General features: G+C 34.7%; 2 protein-coding genes across 2 annotated transcripts; one reads left to right on the forward strand and one right to left on the reverse strand.

Annotated features, from left to right (window-relative positions):
* Nucleotides 1-8,951: 8,951 nt before the first annotated feature.
* LOC108479784 (probable protein disulfide-isomerase A6) lies at nucleotides 8,952-12,434 on the forward strand. Its single transcript, XM_017782571.2, has 11 exons — nucleotides 8,952-9,292; nucleotides 9,631-9,715; nucleotides 9,839-9,936; nucleotides 10,061-10,116; nucleotides 10,263-10,380; nucleotides 10,512-10,539; nucleotides 10,631-10,722; nucleotides 10,825-10,981; nucleotides 11,068-11,192; nucleotides 11,322-11,421; nucleotides 12,014-12,434. Exons 1-11 carry the CDS (start codon nucleotides 9,144-9,146, stop codon nucleotides 12,083-12,085), a joined length of 1,080 nt encoding a protein of 359 aa, XP_017638060.1. The 5' UTR covers nucleotides 8,952-9,143; the 3' UTR covers nucleotides 12,086-12,434.
* Nucleotides 12,368-13,959, reverse strand: LOC108479785 (uncharacterized). The gene is made up of 3 exons (XM_017782572.2): nucleotides 13,523-13,959; nucleotides 13,216-13,313; nucleotides 12,368-12,981 (listed from the first exon to the last, which is right to left on the reverse strand). The coding sequence occupies exons 1-3, from the start codon at nucleotides 13,640-13,642 to the stop codon at nucleotides 12,513-12,515; spliced, it is 687 nt and encodes a 228-aa protein (XP_017638061.1). The 5' UTR covers nucleotides 13,643-13,959; the 3' UTR covers nucleotides 12,368-12,512.
* Nucleotides 13,960-24,179: the final 10,220 nt, after the last annotated feature.

Genomic DNA, 24,179 nt, shown 5'->3' on the forward strand with positions numbered 1-24,179 from the left:
AAGAAATAAATAAACTCATAATAAACTTCAAAGAAATCAAAATGAGATATTCAATCTTGATAGAAATCTGCTTCAGAGTTTGCTTTAATGGTGTTTTTCGAGTTGTTTTCTCGAGTATTCTATGACGGTTCCCTCCTACCTTCTTATTTGTGTCATATATAGGTCTTAGAATGTTTGAAAAACCTAAAAATTGCGTTCTCCTACATGTTTGGAGTGCGATTCGTGAAATCCATAGGTTTGGCACATGACCGTGTGTCATCTCGTGTAGCTCACATGGCCCAGCCCATGTGGAATGGCCTAGCCCATGTGGCTGTTGAAATTTGCTCCGATTTTCGCTCCTTTTGCTCCCAAATGCTCTCCTAAGTATAAAAACATAAATTTAAAGGATTGAGAACATAAAATTCACCGTTTTAAATCGAATAATTATCCAAAAAACACATTAAGAATGATGTTAAAACATGTTACTTTTGGCATTTATTAGCACATATAAAATATTTATGTTATCCTTAGTAAGTGGGAACCTAATCTTAGGAAGTTGGAATTGAATCTAGGCTGGATGCCCGTATGGATCCAATGTTATCGAGTCCTTTTGGAATTGTTTACGCAAAAAGGCCTAAGTTACATTGCAAGTGCTATTGGTACTCCTTTGTACATGGATAGTGTAACTGCCTCTCAAACTTGTCTCTCGTACGCTAAGATTTGTGTTGAGATTTGTGTTGATACCGTAATTCCTCGTTCCATCAATGTGAAACTGAGTGATGGATCTCTCACCTCTATTACTGTTATGGTGTCATGCTTGCTCGTTGTTCTCCTTGTTGTTCTTTTGGGCACTCTGTGAAGAATTGCCCTAAGTAGACTCCTGACTCCTGTCAAGGATAAGAAATCTGTTGATAAAGTGGTTGAGGATTCAGTGTTTGATAATATTACTACTGACAGTGTTGTTGCTGATAGTATTGTTGCTCATGAAGAATCAGGAAAGGGCAACGCAGTTGTTATTTCACCTTCTCCACCTCCTAAGAAGCAAGTCCACTTTTCAAGTTCTAGCAATTGGTTTGAGGTTCTTGGCTCAAAGCTGTCTAATTTGCCAGTTCTACTTGATGCAACTGATGCTGAGAGTACTACTGCAACTCATCCTGGTTGTGGGATAGTGATTATAATGGTGAAGGGATAGATATATGTTGGAAAATAAGGAGTTTTTAGTGTGAGAGACATGATATTCCATGGTTGTTTGGCTGTTTCACGTAGATGCGAACTTCTTAGCTAGACACAGTTAACATATCGGTCTCCTTGTTTTTTTTGTGCGTCTCCTGGATGATGATCTGTTCATTTGTTAACTACCTTTTGCTCCTTTTGTTATTTTAATAAAGAAAATGCAAGGTGAAAAACATTAGTCCAAACATCATTAATTAATGGGTTAGCGATAAATTTAACCCTTAATGTTTATATCTTTTATCAATTTGGACATTATTCTTTTTCGTTAAATTAAATTTAATCTTTTAAAAAGACTCAATTCGTTTTTTAAGAGAAATGTTGATTAAAATAATAATTTCTTAACGATATTGGTGATCAACTTGCATTGCAATCCACATTTACTTCATAGTAAAGTTTTGTTTTTGAATGCTTTTTAAAAATACTTTTGAAGTCATAATCAATATTAATCAATTCAAGACCCAAAAATAAAAGCAGCTTATTTTTAGTTTTGCTTTTGAAAAAATATTTTGGAGCCAAAATGACATCTGTAACCCTTATGTATAATTTGATATATTTGATATAATATTTATATAACTATATAATTATCTTGTATTTAAATTTATTTCAAATATAAAATGTTATATATTTAAATTTATAACAACTATATTTTTAAAATATAGATTATACATTCAAATTAAATTTTACAAATAATTAATATTAATTATTTATAAATATTTAAATTTTATATTTCATATATTAAAATATTAATAATGGGCTACAATAAATTATTTTTTATTTTAATAAAATATCATAATAAGAACAAATTTGAACAATTTTTAAATGCATATATTTACTTCACATCATGTATAAAATAAATATTTTATTTCTCAAAACACTTTCTAAAAACAATACAAAACAATAAAATTTTAATTAGTAGTTTGCCAAATACTTTGAGTTTTGCTGGCAGACTTCAACTGATCAAATTTGTTCTCTTCAGTGTGTAAGCTTTCTGGAGCAAACAGTACCTTCTGCGTAAGTTTATTCTCCAAAGTATTGCCCAACTGTGCTCAAGATTTTTCTGGAAGGGGTCCAATAGCAGTGCTGCAGGGGCTAGGGTAAGTTGGAGGACCATCTGCTTACACAAGTCAGAGGGAGGATTAGGCATCAGACATTTGGAGGAGTGGAAAAAGGCTTGCATGCTCCAATGGATTCGAGCCTTGCTTGCTTCTGAGGGTTCCTGATGGATCGCTTGGATCCAAAGGTATGTTTTAAAAGGGGATTCTTTCAGGAATGTTTCTTTGAATTCCTCTAGCAGCTGGACAAGGAGGAGGCTCCTTAAGCAGAGGGATCTTGCTGCTGAATTTATTTTGTGGTTCCCTATCGGTGTCTATGTGTCTACCACTAAGCTCTGGGAGGATACTCGAATGAAAGGGGAAAAGGTGCCTTGGCAGAGGCTTATTTGGTTTCCACTTCATGTGCCTAAACACTCACTTATTGCATGGATGGCTATTTTGAACAGGCTACCTACGAGGGACAGGTTAATTGCTTGTGGTCTTTGTTGTTCCAATAGGGTCGGAAGCGTGTAAATTATTGTACTAAAAAATCACACAAAGTTCAATTCTTAGGGAAGAGAGGTGGATCACAAGGATCTCTTAAATACCAAGTCTTTCCTTAGTCAGAATATCCCTTCTATAGTAATTTAATAGCACAATTAAATACTACTATTATACCCTCAAATATTGAAAGAAAAATAAGACAAGAAAAAAACACAAGAGTTTTAACGAGGTTCGGTAAATTATACCTACGTCCTCGGGCACTAACACCAGATGATAACTTTACTATCTCCAAAATATTACAAACAAATAGAATTCCTTAAGAATTCTCAAATGGGAGAAGAGAGAAAACTAAGAGAGAAAGATTGGTTGGGATGGTTGAAATGAGAAATGGTTAGGCCTATTTATAGTTGAGGTTCAGGGACTAACTTGCAAATGGCTTAAAAAATTAGGGACCAAAATTGCAATTATCACATTCAATTTTAAACAACTTGCCTACCATTTTTCCTTTCGGTGCCACTTGCACCTCCCATTTTTGACTTTTCAACTCACCCTTTAATTGACTTTTCAACAATCTCCACCTTGAAGATTTGATTAGGATAATCACATCTTCACATACTTCCTTCAACTCCCCAAATTCTATAAAGCTATCTTTTGTAGTGCTTCAAATGCGCTCTCGAGCGCCATACACCTGAAGGTGCTCAAATTTTCAGGATGTTAATCAAGTTCAAACAATGATTAAACTTGATTGTTGTTACCACCTTGGTCATCATATCTGCGGGATTATCTGCTGTCGGAATCTTCTGAAGTAGAATTTTTCCTTTTTCAAAGACTTCCCGCACAAAGTGATATCTTACGTCGATATGCTTGGTTCTTGAATGATAGACTTGATTTTTCGCTAAATGAATAGCGCTCTGACTGTCACAATATAGACTAATGTGACTTTGAACAACTCCCAAGTCTTTCAACAATCCATTAAGCCAAATAGCCTCCTTAATGACTTCGAAGCGCCATATATTCGCCTCAGTAGTAGACACTGCTCATCAGAGATCGTAAGGTAGACTTCCAACTCACTGGGGCTTTCGCAAGAGTAAACAGATACCCCGTAGTTGAACGACGTTTATCTAAATCACCAGCAAAGTCGGAATCAACATATCCAACTACAAACTGACCAAGTACTTCATCCTGCTCAAAAATTAAACCACCGTCTATGGTTTTTCGAAGATTCCGTAGAATCTATTTCACAGCTTGCTAATGCCCTTTTCCAGGATCATGCATATACCTGCTCACAACTCCAACAGCTTGTGAAATGTCAAGCCTCGTACACACCATCGCATACATCAAACTCCCAACTGCATTAGCATATGGGACTTTCGCCATATATTCTCTTTCATCTTCGCCGGAGATAATTGAGCACTGAGTTTCAAATGAGAAGCAAGTGGGTACTTACATGTATTGTGTTTTCATTTACACCAAAACATTGTAATACCTTTTTCGATATTGCTTCGATTTAAACAAAGCTTGCCTCTCTGTCTATCTCTACTTATTTCCATGCCGAGAATCTTCTTGGCCTCACCTAGATCTTTCATCTCGAACTCTTGATTCAACCGAGCCTTCACTTATCTATCTCTTTTGGCTCTTGAGCGATTAACATATCATCAACATATAAGAGTAGATAAATGAAAGATTCAATCATCAAACTACGCAAATACACACAATTGTCATATTTGCTTCTTGTGTATTCGCCTTCTCATAAAGCTATCAAATCGCTTGTACCATTGCCTCGGGGATTGCTTCAATCCATATAGCGATTTGTTCAACTTACAAACCCAATTTCTACCACCAAGATCATGTATCCTTCGGTTGGGTTATATAGATCTCCTCTTCTAACTCACTATGCAAGAAAGACGTCTTAACATCAAGTTGAGCTAGCTCCAAATTCAACTGTGCTACCAAGGCCAACAAAATTCTAATGGAGGAATACTTCACAACAGGGGAAAATACATCATTGTAGTCAATTCCTCCTTCGGCGTAGCCTTTAGCTACCAATCTTGCCTTGTAGCGAACATCTTTCTTGCTAGGAGATCCATCTTTCTTTGCGAACACCCACTTGCATCCGATTGCCCTTTTACCTTTCGGTAATTGCGCCAACTCCCAAGTATTGTTTTTCCGGAGAGATTGCATTTCTTCATCCATGACGCTTTTCCATTTGTCACTTTTTAAGCTTTGGATTGCTTCTTGATAAGTGACAGGAATATCATCATCAACAATGGGAAGGGCGTAGGCCACCATATTAGTAAATCGAGCAGGTCTACGAATTTCTCTCCGTGGCCTTGCAATTGCAGTTGGTTCTGGTGTACTTAACGGTTCTTGGGTCAGAACCTCTTCAACCTCTAATTCCTCCATTGTGGCTGGAGAATTAGATTTATTAACTGGGCAAATCCCCATCTGATCAAACTCCACCTGTTTTGGAGTACACTCTACCTGCTGTGGAGTATCGCTTGTCTGAATATCTTCATCTGCTACCTTTTTCAATGTGGTAGATTCATCAAAGGTAACATCTCTGCTACAGATCATTTTCTTTGTGCTTAAGCACCAAAGATGAAATCCCTTCACTCCAGAAGTGATTCCCATAAAGAGAGCTTTCTTTGCCCTCGGATCTAACTTTGATTCCTTCACATGGTAATATGCAGTGGATCCAAACACATGTAAGGAATCATAATTTGTAGCCGGTTTTCCAGACCATACCTCCATAGGAGTTTTCTTTCTAATGCAGATGATGGCAAACGATTAACAAGATGGCCAGCGTATGTCACAGCCTCAGCCCAAAATTGCTTGCCCAACCCAGCATTGGACAACATACATCGAACTTTCTCCAGTAATGTTCGATTTATACGCTCTGCCACTCCATCCTGCCGTGGTGTATCCCTAACTGTGAAGTGTCGAACAATACCATACTCTTGGCACATATCGAAGAATGGATCACTTCTATATTCCCCTCCATTGTCCATCCTAAGCCGCTTGATTTTCTTGCCAGTCTGGTTTTCGATCATAGTTTTCCATTTAAGAAAAACTCCAAGCACTTCATCCTTAGTTTTCATGGTATACACCCAAACTCTTCTGGAAAAGTCATCAACAAAAGTAACAAAGTAGTGTTTTCCTCCCAACGAATGTGTTTTGGAAGGCCCCCACACATCTGAGTGAACATATTCCAAAATACCTTTTTATTATGGATAGCGATCAATTTCACTCTCTTTTGCTTTCCCGAACACAATGCTCGCAAAATTTTAATTTGCAAGCCTTTGCACCTTTCAACAATCCTTGCTTTGCCAGAATTTGCAAGGATTTTTCGCTGGCATGTCCCAACTTCATATGCCATAACTGCATTGAGTCCAATTCTTTGTTACCGGAAGCTACAGTGACTGCTCCAATAACTGTACTACCTTGGTAGTAATACAAGTTATTTTTCCTGATGCCCTTTAATATCACAAGTGCGCCAGATGTCACTTTCAAAATCCCATCTCTCATAGTAACAACTGAACCATTGGATTCCAAGGCTCCCAATGAGATAAGATTTTTCTTCAAACTGGGCACGTACCGAACATCAGTCAGAACTCTGGTTGATCCATCTTGATTCTTTAATTAGATTGAACCTATCCCAACAGTTTTACAGGCATTGTCATTGCCCATATAAACAACTCCTCCATTTAGTTCTACTAAATCAGAGAACCACTCCTGGTTAGGGGACATATGATAGGTACAACCCGAATTCAATATCCACTCATCTGAATGGAACGACGATGATGATGCAACCAGTGATAGTTCAGAGTCACTGGTATCATACTTTGCAACACAAGCATCTACAGCAGTTTTTCCCTTATTCTTCAGCTTTGGACAATTTTTCTTCCAGTGGCCTTTCTTATGACAAAAGGCACATTCATCTTTCCCGAGTCTGGACTTTGACTTTGATCTCCCTTTCTGAGTTTTCTTCCGAGTGTATGATCGACCTCGGACTACTAAAGCTTCTGTATCTCTGATTGAGTTTTTCTGTTTGTCCTTCTTTCTTTGTTCATAACTGTATAAGGCCGCATAGACTTCGCTCAGAGATATATCACTCCTGCCATAAAGTAGAGTAGTTTCTAATAACTCAAACTCCTCAGGAAGTGACCCCAACAGCATCAAAGCCAAATCTTCATATTTGAATGTCTCATCCATATTTAGTAAATCAGTGACTAACTGATTAAATTTGGTGATGTGATCATTCATTGTGGTACTTGGGATGTAAGTGAAGCGAAACAGTCTTTTCTTCAAGTGGAGCTTATTTTGACTGTTTTTCTTCAAAAATTTCTCTTCAAGTGCCACCCACAACTTATTTGCAGAAGTCTCATTTGAAAACGCATACCTCTGCTCTCGAGAAAGACATGATCGAATTGTGCCACATGCCAACCGATTGATCGCCTTCCAATCTTTCTCTTGTACATCATCTGGTTTCTCTTCATCAATGGCAATGTCTAGACCCTGCTGAAAAAGGGCATCTAGAACCTCACTTTGCCACATACCAAAATGGCCCGTGCCATCAAAGATCTCCACGGCCAATCTTGCATTTGCAACTATCGGTCTTGTCCACATGGACGATGTTGAAGCTCCTAAACCGACCGTTTTCTCCATAATCTTTCAATATACCTAAGGAAATCTTTTTTGATGTGGAAGATCAGTTTAAACTGCAACCACAGAGCATACTATGATTAACCTTCGGCTTTTGATACCACTTGTTGTTCCAATAGAGTCGAAAGCGTGTAAATTATTGTACTAAAAAATCACACAAAGTTCAATTCCCAGGGAAGAGAGGTGGATCACAAGGATCTCTTAAATACCAAGTCTTTCCTTAGTCAGAATATCCCTTCTATAGTAATTTAATAGCACAATTAAGTACTACTATTATACCCTCAAATATTGAAAGAAAAATAAGACAAGAAAAAAACACAAGAGTTTTAACGAGGTTCGGTAAATTATACCTACGTCCTCGGGCACTAACACCAGATGATAAATTTACTATCTCCAAAATATTACAAACAAATAGAATTCCTTAAGAATTCTCAAATGGGAGAAGAGAGAAAACTAAGAGAGAAAGATTGGTTGGGATGGTTGAAATGAGAAATGGTTAGGCCTATTTATAGTTGAGGTTCAGGGACTAACTTGCAAATGGCCTAAAAAATTAGGGACCAAAATTGCAATTATCACATTCAATTTTAAACAACTTGCCTACCATTTTTCCTTTCGGTGCCACTTGCACCTCCCATTTTTGACTTTTCAACTCACCCTTTAATTGACTTTTCAACAGTCTTAACATTGATAGCAGCTGCCTTCTATGTTCCTCTGCTACTGAAACAAGAGACCACATCTATTTTTAATGTGAGTTCTCCCGAAGGCTTTGGGGATTGATTTTGGTTCTCATGGTATTACAAGACCTAATGGGACTTGGGTTCAAGAGTTGAATTGGGCTATGGCTTACTTTAAAGGTTTGTTTCTCTTAGTTTGCATTCTCAAACTTCCATTGACTGCATTTATACATATTAGTTGGTGTGAGCGGAATGACAGACTCTTTAGCAAATCTTCTCTTTTTAAACCTTTAATTATTCAAATTTCTTTTTTTTTACATTTCAATCCATGACAAACAAATCATATTCAACTCATGAGTTCATAATATCTATCTCTACATCTTTTATTCCTTATTAGATATAAACTTAACCTATTAGATAATGGGGGATTTTATTTTCATTTTCTAATGGAAAGAATGTGTAAGTGTTGAGGATTAAATGTGTAAATATACCAATTAAAAAAAAGCACACCATTTTTATTCGAGAATGGTTTTATTATTATTTTTAGTTTTCATTGAAAAATTATATAAAATGGGTGTTGGCCCAATCCTACATAACTAATTGGGTTAAGACTTAAGATAGTCCTTTGTAAACAAAGATATTGGGTTACTGCAGCTCCAAGCATAAAACTCCTCCACGACAATCGAACCTATCACAGCATGCCACGTCATTATAAACACGTCACTGAGCCTACGCTTTACCAATAGCCATGGAGCGTATCATATCCGCCACGCATCATCGTACAACAATACGCCAATATACTACTCATGATTTTCAGTTCAACAATTCAAAATTCGCCACGTCATCACATAGTCCCTGTTTTTCAAAGTATCGTCCTTGGTTAAATTTATCCAAAAAGAAAAGAAATTTATTTTATATAAAAAAGTAGAAATTAAAAAAAAAAAAAACCAACCGGCTAGCACTTGCTATAATAAAAAAAAGTCTTCAATAGACCGGCAGAATAATAAAGAAACCAGAGGGAGATTCAAACAGAGGAAGAAGAAGAAGAGAAAAAAAAAAAATGACGTCTCAGATCTGTTTAGCCTTTGGAACTTTGGCCTTGTTATTAGCTTCAGCTTTGGCCGATGACGTCGTCGTACTGACCGAAGCGAACTTCGATAAGGAAGTTGGTCAAGATAGAGGAGCTCTCATCGAGTTCTATGCTCCTTGGTAAATAATTTTTCTATCGCCTATTGTTTTTCATTTCTTTTTTAGATTAGTGTTTATGTTGTATTTTTTTTGATGTTTTAGAGTAGATCCTCATTAATCGATCGTTAGATCAGCAAGTCATAGTTGAACATCGATTGTTTTCTCTTATTCATTTTTTTGGTTCTGATGTTTGTTTCTTAGGATCATACTCTCTAGGTCACTGAATTGTTGCTAAATATATTCCTCTTTTCTTTGTTTTGAATTTGGTATACTTCTGAGTATGGATTTAGATTATGGAAAAAACTTAAGATCCAGCTAGTTATATTCTGAATATATGTTATTTTGATTTCGAACTACAGGTGTGGACACTGTAAGAAGCTAGCTCCTGAGTACGAGAAGCTCGGGGCAACTTTTAAGAAGGCTAAATCCGTCTTGATTGGAAAGGTTTGTGATTTATAATTACATAGCTTTGCTTGTTGATTTATGAATTATTGTTTATCGAGGCTTTTTGAATTGTGAAATTTTTTTACTATAATAAAGGTTTTTTCTTGCTATTGCTATGTGTAGGTGGATTGTGATGAACATAAGAGTTTATGCAGCAAATATGGTGTTCAAGGCTACCCAACTGTTCAGTGGTTTCCTAAAGGCTCTTTGGAACCTAAAAAGTGAGTATAAATTAACATGTTGGAACAGATCTTGTGACAGTTAGGTCTTGTTTTATGTTTAGTTTCTTTTACTCTTATTTTCATTTAAACCATGGTCTTAGTAAATCAAAATTGTTTTACCTAGGTATGAAGGACCACGCACAGCTGAGGCACTTGCTGAATTTGTTAACACTGAAGGAGGTACATATGTCTTTTTCCTTCTGAAGAATTTTCGCATTGTGGTCTGCCGTTACTTCTTTCTTGTGTATGGTTGACTTTCTCAATGTAGATTGATACCCAAAATAGTCAAAACACAATATGATTTTGCTAAACTGATTTATTGACAGGGACTAATGTGAAGATAGCCACTTTGCCATCCAATGTTGCAGTGCTAAATGCGGATAATTTTGATGAGATTGTCCTTGATGAAACCAAAGATGTGTTGGTTGAGTTTTATGCACCTTGGTAAGCGTGTTTTTTTTTTCTTGGGTTGGTAATATTACTGTTTTGGAGGGAAACCGAAGAGCTTTTTCTAGTTCCATCTCCCTTTTTATATGAACTTGTTTTGACCAAGTTCTGGGTTGGTTTTCTGCCAGGTGTGGCCATTGCAAAAACCTTGCTCCTGTAAGCATCTATCTTTGTTTAATAAAGTAGGCATTATTTTTCTGGTACAAGTGGTGATCTGCATTCTAAACCTTTGTTTTTGTCTCTGCAGACCTATGAAAAGGTAGCAACGGCATTTAAATCGGAAGAAGATGTAGTGATAGCTAATCTAGATGCTGACAAATACAGGGATCTAGCTGAAAAGTAAGCTTGGAGTTATCCAACAAGCTCGGTTTTCTTTTATGAAGTGTTTGTTAACAATTAGGGAGTTATCAGTGGGTTTTAAGGCCTATGCTTTTGTTGCAGGTATGGAATAAGTGGGTTTCCAACATTGAAATTCTTCCCTAAAGGTAACAAAGCTGGCGAAGACTATGACGGTGGCAGGGATTTAGATGACTTTGTTTCTTTCATCAACGAGAAATGTGGGACCAGTCGTGATGCAAAAGGGCTGTTAACTTCAACGGTTGGTAGCTCATATGTAGGCTGGTACACCATATTTGTCATCAATACTTCTATATGGATTAATTGTTCTCGGTTTTCTTTGCATAGGCTGGTATTTTGTCAAGTTTGGATGCATTAGTGAAGGAGTTTGTGGCTGCTTCTGCCGACGAGAAGAAAGTAGTCTTCTCCAAGATTGAAGAGGAAGTTGAGAAGCTCAAGGGTTCTACTGCGAGGTATTCATTTAGTTTCTCAATATTATGTTCCAAAGGAGGACTCATCAGTACCTATTTTCCATTTTAAAATTTTGTGTCAAAGGACTACTATTATTTCTATGTATAAATGTTCATATTGCTGGTTGTCAGGCATGGAAAGATATACTTGAAAGCTGCTAAAAGCTGTTTAGAGAAAGGTGCTGACTACCCCAAGAAGGAAATTGAGCGGCTGCAGCGCATGCTTGACAAGGTAAAGAGTTACTATTGTAATAGAAGTACATATAGTGAGTGGTTTGACTGTTACAGTTAATTAACAGGATGGTGCCCTGAATCATCTTTGCCATATCTTATGGCATATCTTAATAAGGGTGTAAATGAGACAATAGTGATTGTAAGCTTTTTGAGATCAACTAAAAGAAACTCGAATTCAATTCGGTAATTATTGAGCTGAGTAGCTCAAGCTATCAGTTGAGCCGAATTCGAACACTGTAATGGCTTGATTTGAATGGCTAACAAGCCTAATTGAGCTACTCATTTTAATATATCTCTATATTAGGAAATTACATTTTTACCCTCATGTTGAAGGAGCTTAAGTGTGAATGAGCTCAATCGAAATTGAGGTACTCAAAGCTCAATTTTGTTTCGAGTCGAGCTCGAGTTTAGAAATTGATCTTCAATCGAGCTCAACTTGAGTATCAAAACCTTGAGTTTCAAGTCGAGCTTGAGTTTGCCAGTATTTGGGATCCACTTGGCTCTACACCATTAGTTGCCAACGGTTAAAATATTCAGTGGTGATTGTTCTGAACCATGAGTTTTTTTTTTTTCTTTTGTTCTTGATGCAGTCAATAAGCCCAGCAAAAGCTGATGAATTCACGCTCAAGAAGAACATCCTATCAACATTTGCATCTTCTTAGATCAATGTATTTCACCTCTTCTAGTGCTGCGGCAGGTTCAAGTTTCATCGACCTTTTCAAGGACTGGGATCATCTTAGCGTTTTATGTTTTGGGTATCTTTCAGCAGCAAATCGCTAGGCCTTGATTAGGACTTGGGCACCATTTGCGCGCAGCAGCACCAGTAACTAGTAAAAGTTCTTATGATGGAATTTTTCTCCTATAACTAGTTTTGACCAGTGATTTCACTCTGCATTTATTCGAATTTTTTCTCCTGATTTTCCTATTATAGATTTCCTGGAAACTTATTTTGAATTAAACCAATATATAGATGTGAAATAACACGTTTAAACAGTAGACCGATTTTACAAAGGTTCCGTAGGCCAGATTTTGAGAAAAGCGTGTGAAACAAGAGTGTGAACGATGATGGAAGACCTCTAATCAGCGTATTCATCCACTTTCACTATGCAAAGATTTCTCTTGGCTAAATTCAGGCTTTGAGATACCCAAAGTAGAACACTCCTCAATCTGATATTCTCTATCCTCAACTGGCGTGTCAAATGATGACGGACTGGAAGGTTGTGTTCTCATCTGCACGGACCGCAAGAGTGCTGCCCTCCTTAAGTCAGCTGAGTGGCAGATATCACTCGGTGAGGATGGGATCCGTCCCTCTGTATCCGAGCCTCTTTGGCGTGGCTGAGAACAACCGATAGTGCTGACATTACCGTGCAAAGGGTATGAACTAGTTGAAGGAGCAGAGGTGAAACCATTCGCTGGTCTTTGATATCGGTATGGGGAAACAGGACTAGTAGGCCGGCTATCGGAATGGGATAAACAAGTACTCAACATAGGTGTCTCGCAAAATCTCGAGTCATCCGAATCTTCGGACATCGATGAATATTGCCAAGACATTTCATCCCTGGAAAGATAACAAGGATGAGTGAACCAAGTGGCAGACTACAATATAGCCATAGATAGCCGTTGCACCGTCTATTTCTAGCACCAAAAAAGAGCTAATTGGATATTGAAAGATAAATTACATACGATCGAATCCACTTATAACGGTATTGAACTCAACATGAACAGTAATAACACATTCATAGTTCAGGGTCACTTACAAAATAGTTGATTAAGGTTAAGACAGACAACAAACCTGGGATAGAACATGGTTTCAGACCTAGCAGGAGATTCCATGAGATTTTCTGGAAGTGGGTCCCCAACAGTTAATCCATTCAAGCTAGATGCCATTATCTGCCAAAAGGTATTTTTAATTTTTCAATAATTGAAGCCCCTTTAATGCAAATAATCCGATGAAACAAACAAACAAATCGTACGTGGAGATAACAACTACCCAGAACTTCGGGTATAATATTATAAAATTATTTAGACAAAGATTACAAAAAGTTGAAACTTTGATGATTTGGGCATTTAAAAAACAAGGAAAAAAGAAACTATGAAACCTCACTGAGATAACGCTTGTGAGAGTGGAGATTATCGATATAAATCTCATCTTCGGGATCTCTGCTTCGTTTCCCAGATGGAGACGATGATGATGTTGCGGAGCTCGATTCAGGGCCCATTGTTTTTTTGTTATCCGGAGTGGGATAAATTTGAATTTAGAGAGAAGGGAATCGACTTTTTTTTTCTTTGCTTTAAGACGAGAGAGTAGAAAGATGTTCAGACAAAACAGAGAATAAATTGTGAAAAAGATTAAGACAGAGATGGAGATGGAGATGGAGATGGAGATGGAGGAGATCTGGTAACCTGTGTTGCGGGTCTATGATATATTGATTCATATGTTTTACATTTGGACGCGTGTTATTAACAAACCTTCAGAGTGTTGATTTTCATTTCGACTCCAATGACGGTTGTTGGAATTGAACGAATCAATTGTAGTAGCAACAGATTGATATATCCATCCCAACAAAGACTTAAACCAGATTTTAAATGAATTGTAGTTTCTTTCTATTTTTAAATATTTATGATTTTAATAATTTATTTAATTAAAACTTAAGGTTTGTTTGAATAAACGTTTATTTTTAGTGTGGTGCATTTAGTTTTCTTTTTATCTCGTATTATAAAATTATTGTAATATTTAATTTCACCGTTATCACTGTTTTTACACTAATTTCCATACAAAAGGCCACTAAACTAGATGATTGAAGCAATTGAAACTCTTGATTTAAAATCCATTGTTTTAGTATTTCAATTATAATTTCATTTTTTTTGAATTTAAAATTTTTTAATCTCATTTTGATAATTAAACTATTATTTTCATTTCATTTTATTTTAAATATCATTAACATCCAATAATAATAAGCATAACATTTTCATTAGCGACCAATTGACTAGAAAAGGCCTATTTCCAAAAAAATTACAAAAATGGGCCAATTTTTTTTAAAATAACGAGAACAAAAACACACTGAGCTAGCGTCATTTTTAGGAGAAACGCAGAAAAGTGCGTCCAGCACAATGCTTTTTTCCCTGATGACATGTAAAACACGCTGGCCTGGAAGTGTTTTACTAGAAAGCGTTCACGTGGGCGTGCTTTTGCCAATGTTTTCCTAGTCTCAATTAGGGTTTTTTAATTTTTAATTATTTAAGGTTAGGGTTAATGTTATGCTTTATGAAATTAGGGTTTAAGGTTTTTTATTTTTTAGGTAGTTAGGTATAGGGTTTTATTTATTTTTAAGGTTTAAGGTTTTGAAAAAAATAATTTGTACATGATGGGTTCTAAAAAAATAGTTTTGAGGGGATGAGTTTTGAAGAAATAATTTTGATTAGATGGGTTGACTTTTGTAGAGAAAAAACATTCTAAATAGGATGCACATTCAGCAAAAGTACAGAAAACGCTTCCAAGTGGACGCCCTTTTCAGTACTGCTGCTTCTGAGAAAATAAATTTGATGAGATGGTTCTAAAAAAAATATCTCGCGATTCTCGGGATAAGGTTTGTGAAAAATGTCTCGAATAGTGGGGGTTGAGGTTTGTAGAGGAAAAACGCTCCAAGCAGGATGTATTGTTAGCAAAAGTACAGAAAATGCTTCCAGCTGGACACCCTTTTTCAGTATTGCTTTTGATAGTGTGTCTTACTTGGAGTGTTTTTCCTCTACAAATTTCAACCCCCATTATCTGGAGCATTTTACAGAAATGAGTGGTATGTATTCCTTTAGGCTATAAATGACCCACATTTTAGCCTCTGATGGCATAAGTTGGAGGAATAGAAATTGAAGAAGTTCAGAAGAATAGAAGTTGGGGTTGAAGGTATAAGTTGATTTTTCATGTTAAAATTTATATGAAGCATTATATTTATTGCATAATGTTTTGATTTTACATGTTAATTTTTCATGTTTCAAATTTCTCTCAATAGATAAATTGGTTGAAAATAAGTGGACGAATTAATGCTATTATTTATTATGACGGTGAGGTTTTTGACACCAAGAACAACGTGATTTTTTTATCGGAGAACATAGTGTGACTAGCTTTTAATCAGAACATAGAGTTGACAGAACTTCGTAAAAGAATTTGGCAAAAAATTTTCGGATCTATTTAAATGTGAGTTTCATTTATTAAGTATCGATTTTTTGTTTTAATTGATCCTGCGAGATATGACTCATTTGATATCAAAGGTGCTAGGGGCTTAGAGGTGATGGTGTAGACGCACTTTAAAAGTGGATCACCGTTTATTGAGTTATATGTGGAATTTTCAAGACCAGATGAAGGACTTGTGACTTCAACAACTCTTATTGTTTAAGAGGTGAGAACGATTGAAAGTGTCGATAGTACAACACTCTGTTAGAAAATTCCCATTATGATATCTCACGATCATCAACAAGAAGACACTCATCTGTCTCAGCCTTAGATTTCAATCGTAAGAGGCAGAACACTGAACCATCAGGTTTTGGTGGTAGAACGGAATACACGATCTCTGTACGACACTCAGTTAGTAGATGAGACATGCACCTCGGTGGGTTGATGTTCAACACTGGGAATACTTACTAGGGAACGGCAGTGGTTAGCAAATGACATGTGATTTTTTGACATTCTAAAACATACACGAGAAGGGATGATTTACTCCCTACGACGTCCACTAGTGAGGGGACCTCCAACATGGCAAATGTTAGTAGGTCGGAGAATGAAGATGACAATGAATACGATGTGGATCCACCCCGAGAGCCTGGTGCCGATGATTCAGAAGTTGGATTATATTTTGAACCAGAGTTTGTCCTAACTGAACCTGAAGACGGTGAAAAGGGTGATAAAGAAGAAGATCTACAATTCAAGTGTATTTTTCGGCAGCCCACATGCATAATTTCGATCTTTCGAAAGAGGATGCGTTGGAGTTTGCATACTTGCCACACATGAGGCCGGGCCACAGAAATGCATTGTCAGATTCGGGTGATTTGGAAGTGGGTAGGGAGTTTTTCAGTAAAGATGGTTTTCTCACAGCATTGAAGCTATACAACATCAAGAACGGGGTTAACTTCCACATGGTTAAATTCAAATTTGAGAATTTTGAAAGGAAGTGTGCGGTGCGAGACATCAGCTACTCATGGAAAATCATGGCTATTGTTAAGAAAAAGATGGGGTTATGGATGATTAACAAGTTTTTCCTCTGGTACATTATCATTGGGTTTTTAGGTTTTATTTAGGGTTTAAGGTTATTTCCAGTTAATTTAACGTAGTCGTGGGTTGCAGGTTTTCACGGGATCATCCGAAGTTGGATTCAGATATGATCACATGCCTAATACTACTGATGATTAATGTGGATTCGAGGACTAATGTGTCAATTTTAATTGTCAGTATTCATAGCCAATTGAACTACACACCTTATACTATAAGGTGTGGATAGCTAAGAAAAAGGCCTTAGAGAATATGCACAATGGGTGGGACGCATCATACAACGAGGTATGGCAGTAGTATCAAGTGCTAGAGAGGTATGTACCTGGTTGTGTAACAAATCTTGAAATGGGTCTTGCATACTACAATGATCGCTTGCTCTGTGGGTGCCGAGTGTTTAAGCGTCTGTTTTGGACCTTCAAGCAATGCCGGGATGCATTCCAATATTACAAGTCGTTGGCACAAATAGACAGTATGTAAGACCCCTATACCCGGTTCGATCCAAGGAACCTGATATAGGAATATTACATTTGGTGCCATAGTGATTTTGGCTAATCACTAATATATTTGAACGTTTGAAAAAAAAAATTAAGTTTTCATAAATTATATTTTTGTCCCTACTACTTGGAACACACTTGATCTTCCTAAGTACATGCCATTCTATTCAAAATTTTTGAAACATACCCTCTTGGCACTTAGAGATGTGATGAAATGGATGCTTACAACCTCAATTACAACTCTTCAAAATCACTGTACCTAATCTGCGCAAGGAAAACAAAACCGTACATTGAGTAAACTCAATAGTATTTCTATAATCCGAATATTTAAAGACATGATAATATAATAAGCACAATTAAATTATAAGGACATATTATTGTCTAGTATCATGACTATCATTTTTTTTATTAAACAATATTCTATTCGCACAATTACTATATAAATGGTTATTCACATATCAAGCCATATTTATTCGTATAATGGCATTAGTCATGCAATACTCAATTCATGAACACATCATTATATACCATACTCAATTTTCATCACTTGTTATATAATAGCTTTCCATAATTTGTTCACATATCATTTAAACAAATGGCACTATCCATTCCATAGTCAATTCATGAGTATTTAACTCATGTATTCCACGTATTTACAACATATTTCACATTCTATTTTCAATTCACTATATCAATTTCATTTCTCATACCATGCCATTTAAATATCAATTATAAAACTTTATTATATGTTTACCCCTATTAACACGACTCGGACTCGAACGTATACATGAATCCAACTAAAACACACCAGTTTGGCACCTAGTGCCTCATTGGATAATTCGAAGTAATAATTTGACACCCAGTGTCTCATCGACTAAACTGAAGTAAATTGGCACCCAATGGCTCATCAAATTAATCCCAAGTAATAAATTGACACCTAATGTCTCATTGACTCAAAGTTGAAGAAATCCCTGAACTCTTCCAATCCTGTGGCATGCCATCTATATTCGACTCAGCCCGATACAATTAATAGGGTTTCAGTTCACTTTTCAAATACAACCAATATTCATTTCAATTCAAATAATCAATATATATATATACCAATTCAATCAATATAAATTCAATAAATTCATCACTGTAGAAGCCCAAATTGCCCGGGCCCGATTATATCAAAACCCAACCAAACCTCTAAACCCACTAAAACCCTTAACCCATGACCCATTTACATCTACCCAAACCCATTACAAAACCCAAATATTAAACCCAATTCAAAAGCCCATTAAGCCCCCCCAAAAAAACCTAACCCAAAAAAAAAAAAAAACCTAACCCCCCAAAAAAACCAAGAAACCCTAGCCACCTAGCCACTTTCCCACTTGCCCCATTTTTCCTCCCATTTTGATATCTATTGTCTACCACCATCACCTACAAAATAGAAAAAAAATAATAGAAAATCATGTAAAGATGGCTATAAAAAGCCATTCAAAATCATGTAAGGGGATTTTACAAAGATTGAAAAAAAAACACAAAAATTCCTTCAAATTTTGAACATAAAAGAAACATCAATAAAAGGTTGCATCTTTTCTTTTTCCTCTTCTTTCGAATCTTTTTTCTTTTTTTGTGTTGTTTTTTCTTTCTTTATATATACATATATTGTTAAAAAAATTACCTTTTCCGCCACTGTAGGCGGTGTGGCTGATGATGGCGACGACGGTGACGACCGACGATCGACCGATGACCGACCCCCTTGGCGGATTTCCTTTCCCCCTCCCTTCTCTCTTCTTTCCCCTTCTTTTTTAGGTATTTTATATATATTATGTATATATTTTAATGCCATTAGTTATATATTTCTTATGTATATATTCTTAAATACTATTATATACATATATATATATATATATATATATATATATATTTTTAAATACCATATTGTGTATATATTATTATTACAAATTATTACTATTGCTAGTATTATTATAACTATTATTATATTAGTGTATATTTTATGTACATATGTATATATATATATATTTTGCACATATCATTATTTTATATTATTGTTGTAAATTTTTATGTATATATTTTTTATGTACGTTTCCTAATATTTTCTTTTATTGTAGATATTATTATTATTATTATTATTACATACTTTTATTATATGCATATATATATATGTATTTTATGTACATATTATTATTTTATATTATTATTACCAAATATATTATTTTTCCTATTTTATTATTAGTACATGATTTGTTTTTATTTTGTAAATATCATTATTATTGTTATTCTAATATTCTAGTATTCCATGTTAATATTTTTCATTAATGATATCATTTTTTAAGGTCCTTTATCTATTTTAATTTCTCACTTTAGGAATATTTTTCTCATGTTTTAATTAATTTAAAAATAAGGCAATGTACCGATTTAATATTAAGCCATCGATTTCATCGCTATGTTGGGTGAAATTAAATAAACTTGTGTTAAAAAACGAAACCCTTTCTAAAAAAATTCAAAACTAAAATTCTCATTTTCAATCGGATCACGATTAAATATTATATTGAACTCGTATTTTTGAAAATCAAGTCAACACATGTTTATGAGATACCAATTTTGGGCGTCGCGAGGTGCTAATACCTTCCTCATGCGTAATCGACTCCGAACCCCAATTTTTCTCTGGACTTTCATGTAGACCTAAATTTGGCCTTCTTTTGTTTTAAAATAATTTTATTAGGTGTCTGATCACACCTATAAAAAAGGATCGGTGGCGACTCCCTTTGTTAATAAAATCGAAAGTTGGTTTTCAAATGTTTAATAAATCGTCACAATTAGCGACCAAGCGAAACTAAATTTTTTTTACGTCGCTACAATCACATATTAAATCAATCCATTTCAATTGCAAAACACAATAATTCTCACCTCAACACTTACCATATACATTAAATTCAAAATACAACAATTAATAACTAGTTTCGGATTATAGAAATACAAACAAAAAATTTCGAGCTATTCGACGCCGACTTTATCTTTTCCCTTTTTAGTCGATTATTCTGGTACGACGTTAGCTAAGGAATTAAAACAATTAAAATTCATCAATACAACACAATTCAATTTCATATTTAATATTTTAAAAATTTAAAATATTGCCTAAATTTTAATTTAGTCCCTAAACCGAGACTAACTTTTATTCTTCACATTTAGTTCTTTATTTTCATGCAAATTCCACTTTAGACTAAATTCAACTCCCTATTTTCACATAAATCCCTAATTTTCAAAATTTTCACAATTTAGTCCCTATTATTCAAAATTTACTATTTATTCTACAATTCAATCCTTTTTCATTTTTAACTTGAAAATCTATCAATTTAGTCCCTAATATTCAAATTATTCAACATAAACAACATTTAAAAACTTAATAAATTTCTAAAATTTTGTCATGGGTCAGTAGTATTTAATATTGGGATTCTAAAAACATAAAAATTACAAGAAAATAGACTAAATTGACTTACCAATTAAGCTTTGAACTCTTGAAAACCCTAATTTTTCTCATTTTTCTTTCTCTCTTTTCCTTCTCTGTTTCGTTTTACTTTTGTTTCTTTTCTATTCTTTTTCTTTTATTTATTTGTTGAATCTTTTAATTATTATAATAATATAATATAATATAATATACTGAAATATTAAGTATACATATATTATTATATACATATGTATATTATTTGTACACATGTAATTATTTTTACCATACACTTGTTAAATAAGGCTTAATTGCTTATTTAGTCCAATTACTTTTTCTTTAATCTATAATTCAATTTTTACTCTATATGCAATTTAATCCTTTCACCTAATTACTCTTAATTCAAACTAATTCACTTAACTAAAACCTAATTAACCACACAGCTAACTTTGTAAATATTTTTTTAGTAAATATTTATGAATCCGTTTTGCGAAAACGAAGACCCGAAAATACACTTTTTGATACACGTGACTATCGGGCCATTACACGTTACCTTTATGTATGGTAAATATACCCATCGATTTTTGTTGGCTATGACATATGATAGTAATCGAGGGATCTTTCCAATTGTGTTTGCAATAACAACGGGGGAGAAAACAGACGATTGAGATTTTTTTTTGTCTAGGTTGAGGAGGCATGTCTACCCTCAACCTGATATATACGTCATATCAGATTGGGAACTTGGAATACTATCCGTAATTGAACGACAGATAAGCCTTTGGTGTAGCACCCCTTACCGTACCCGAGGCCGGGATAAGGTACGAGGCGTTACCGGACAAACATACAAACACAAAACTAAAATACGGGCCATAAAATTTCATTCATATTTCAAAACGTTCATTCACTTACACATAGTCCCTTATTTGAGTCTCCGAAGCCCAAAACATACTTTAGAAAAGGTTCGGGACTAAACCGAGAACTTACGAAAATCTTGAAAATTTCATGTATTAAGGCTCCACACGCCCGTGTCCCAAAGTCGTGTTCCATACAAGGCTGAGACACATGGTCGTGTCTCTGCCTGTGGGGAATATACCTACGCTATTTTCCAAGCTTTGGTCAACCTTAATCTCTTACACACTTATACAAAATCAAAAGCATATAACATGGTATTCATTTAATAATTAAATATTCTCAATTAAACCACAAACATAGCATTTGTATGTCATCATACATGTGTCTCTCATACTCATTTTACCTTGTTTATTATAGTACCACTTATACAATTATACCAAGATTATCATCTTACCAAATATATTCAGCTTAATCATCAAGTATTCATATTTAAAACTAGATCATATCTTTATAAAATATCACAATTCAGATGCGCAAAATAACATGTTTGCCTGAAACATTTCAATTCAACTTCATACCCAACAAGCATTACATTGAGACTAGTCATATATATATACATGTCATGATACATATCATTCTCTTTCTGGTTTCTTATAAACACATATCATTTATTTCATTATATCAATATTTCATATACCATAGTTTCCATGTATTCCACATATATTTATTTTCCTCCTCCTCCTCTCCATTCCACATCCTTAATGTATATAGCATTCTTGTAAGTACGATTTCACAATTTACTAATAAATGCTCACATCAAACTGTCCACACGAGTCATAGTCACTTACTTATTTATAATTTGAGCTACAGAGCTCCAAATTAAGATCCGTAAATTTATCCTGAAACTAGACTCACATATCTTTCCACCATAAAATTTTTATAATTTTTGGTTTAGCGAATTAGCACAGTTTATTCATTAAAATTTCCCCTGTTTCACTTTCTGACAGTTCTGACCTCTCTTCACTAAAAATTAATTATCTCACAGTACAGAACTTGGATAATGTTCTTGTTGATTTATCTTGAAACTAGGCTCATTAGGGATTTTAAAAATATAATTTTAAGCCTCTAATTATTTTTATCTAAATTTTTGTGATTTTCCAAAGTCAGGACAGGGTATTACATAATCATTCTGAACTAGTCTCACAAAAACATAAATATCTCAAAATATAGAACTCCTTTTCTTGCTGTGTTTCTTTTATATGAAGATAGACTTATTAATCTTTAATTTGATATCTCATTCAGTCTCTGATTCAATTTCTACTATTTTTGGTGATTTTTCAAGGTCATATCACTACTACTATCCAAAACAGTTTTATTGCTAATTCACTCTTTCACACTTTCTTTGTATTAACCTTATTTTAACATACATATCACAAATCATTTTCACCACATTTCATACATCACAAGTATAGGCCCATGATCACAAGGTCACCATAAAATCATCCTCATGTATAACTTACTTGTTTATAACCTTACCACATCCTGGTCATTTAAGGAACACATCATTCACATAACCAAGTTCCTGCACTTATTCATCACAAAACTCACAAAGCAATACATAGAGAGTCTCCCGTTGAACACTTCGGATCAATCCTCGATACTTGGTGGTTTCAGCATATAGCTCCACCCATCATATAGTTCGGCTCTCTTGTACACATGATGAACACGCAGTACCACCCATGTGACCTAGCCAATTTATGTCGTAGCTCTCTTGTCTACATGGTGTCCTTCACCTGGAACCACGCATGCGACCTAGCTACATATATCCCGTAGCTCTCTTGTCTACATGGTGTACACATAGTATCACCCATGCAACCTAGCTACATCATAATGTCTTGTAGCTCTCTTGTACATATGATGTGCACTCAAGACCATACATGTGACCTAGCTACATACTATCTCATCATCCAATCTTCCGAAGGTTCAACCGAGATTTCTCTCTTTTCCAACAATTTCACCAATCAAGTAATTATCCACAAACATATTTCCAATATTATTATAAAATATCTTAATACAAGTAATATTGATGTATTACTTGTATATAAACTTACATCTCATTTAATATCAAGGCAATAACATTAAATTACACATTGCCTTATTAAAAATCATATGAACTTACAATTTCCCATAATATCCATAATCATAGAAATCACATTTATGTATGATAATTCAATGCACTTCATGTACCATAGACATATTTTTAAATCAATTCATAAACTTGGCACCATAATCATTTAATTTAACATAATTCAATTAATTCACTAAATTTAACTTTCAAATATAAATTACAAACATTATTGTCAGTATTATTATCATACCAACTTACATACTTTCAACACCTCGAAATCATAATAAATATATCAATTTTACATTGAAACATGCATAAATTAATGCTTATTATACATATGAACTTACCTAGATACTAAAACGGCCATTTTACCAACTTTCCCAATTTTCGATTTTTCTCTCATTCTAGGTTCAAATCTCATTTTTCGGGATCTAAAACATCATATTTTACTTATTTAATTAATGTACTATTCAAAACAGTCCTTAACTCAAACTTTGGAAAAATTACAATTTTGCCCCTAAACTTTTGCATATTTACACTTTTTTCCCCAAGGCTCGGGAATTAAACTTCA

This window comes from Gossypium arboreum, chromosome 12 (genome assembly GCF_025698485.1).
Source record: "Gossypium arboreum isolate Shixiya-1 chromosome 12, ASM2569848v2, whole genome shotgun sequence".
In the NCBI taxonomy this organism is placed as follows: domain Eukaryota; kingdom Viridiplantae; phylum Streptophyta; class Magnoliopsida; order Malvales; family Malvaceae; genus Gossypium; species Gossypium arboreum.

Bases quoted from the DNA above. Each gene is read 5' to 3' on its own strand.
- LOC108479784 (XM_017782571.2), top strand. From the start codon at position 9,144: ATGACGTCTCAGATCTGTTTAGCCTTTGGAACTTTGGCCTTGTTATTA. The intron at 9,293-9,630 runs GTAAATAATTTT...TTCGAACTACAG, and splicing joins ATCGAGTTCTATGCTCCTTG to GTGTGGACACTGTAAGAAGC. The intron at 10,723-10,824 runs GTAAGCTTGGAG...CTTTTGTTGCAG, and splicing joins TACAGGGATCTAGCTGAAAA to GTATGGAATAAGTGGGTTTC.
- LOC108479785 (XM_017782572.2), bottom strand. From the start codon at position 13,642: ATGGGCCCTGAATCGAGCTCCGCAACATCATCATCGTCTCCATCTGGG. The intron at 13,314-13,522 runs GTTTCATAGTTT...ACCTTTTGGCAG, and splicing joins ACAAGCGTTATCTCAGTGAG to ATAATGGCATCTAGCTTGAA. The intron at 12,982-13,215 runs GTTTGTTGTCTG...TTATCTTTCCAG, and splicing joins GAAACCATGTTCTATCCCAG to GGATGAAATGTCTTGGCAAT.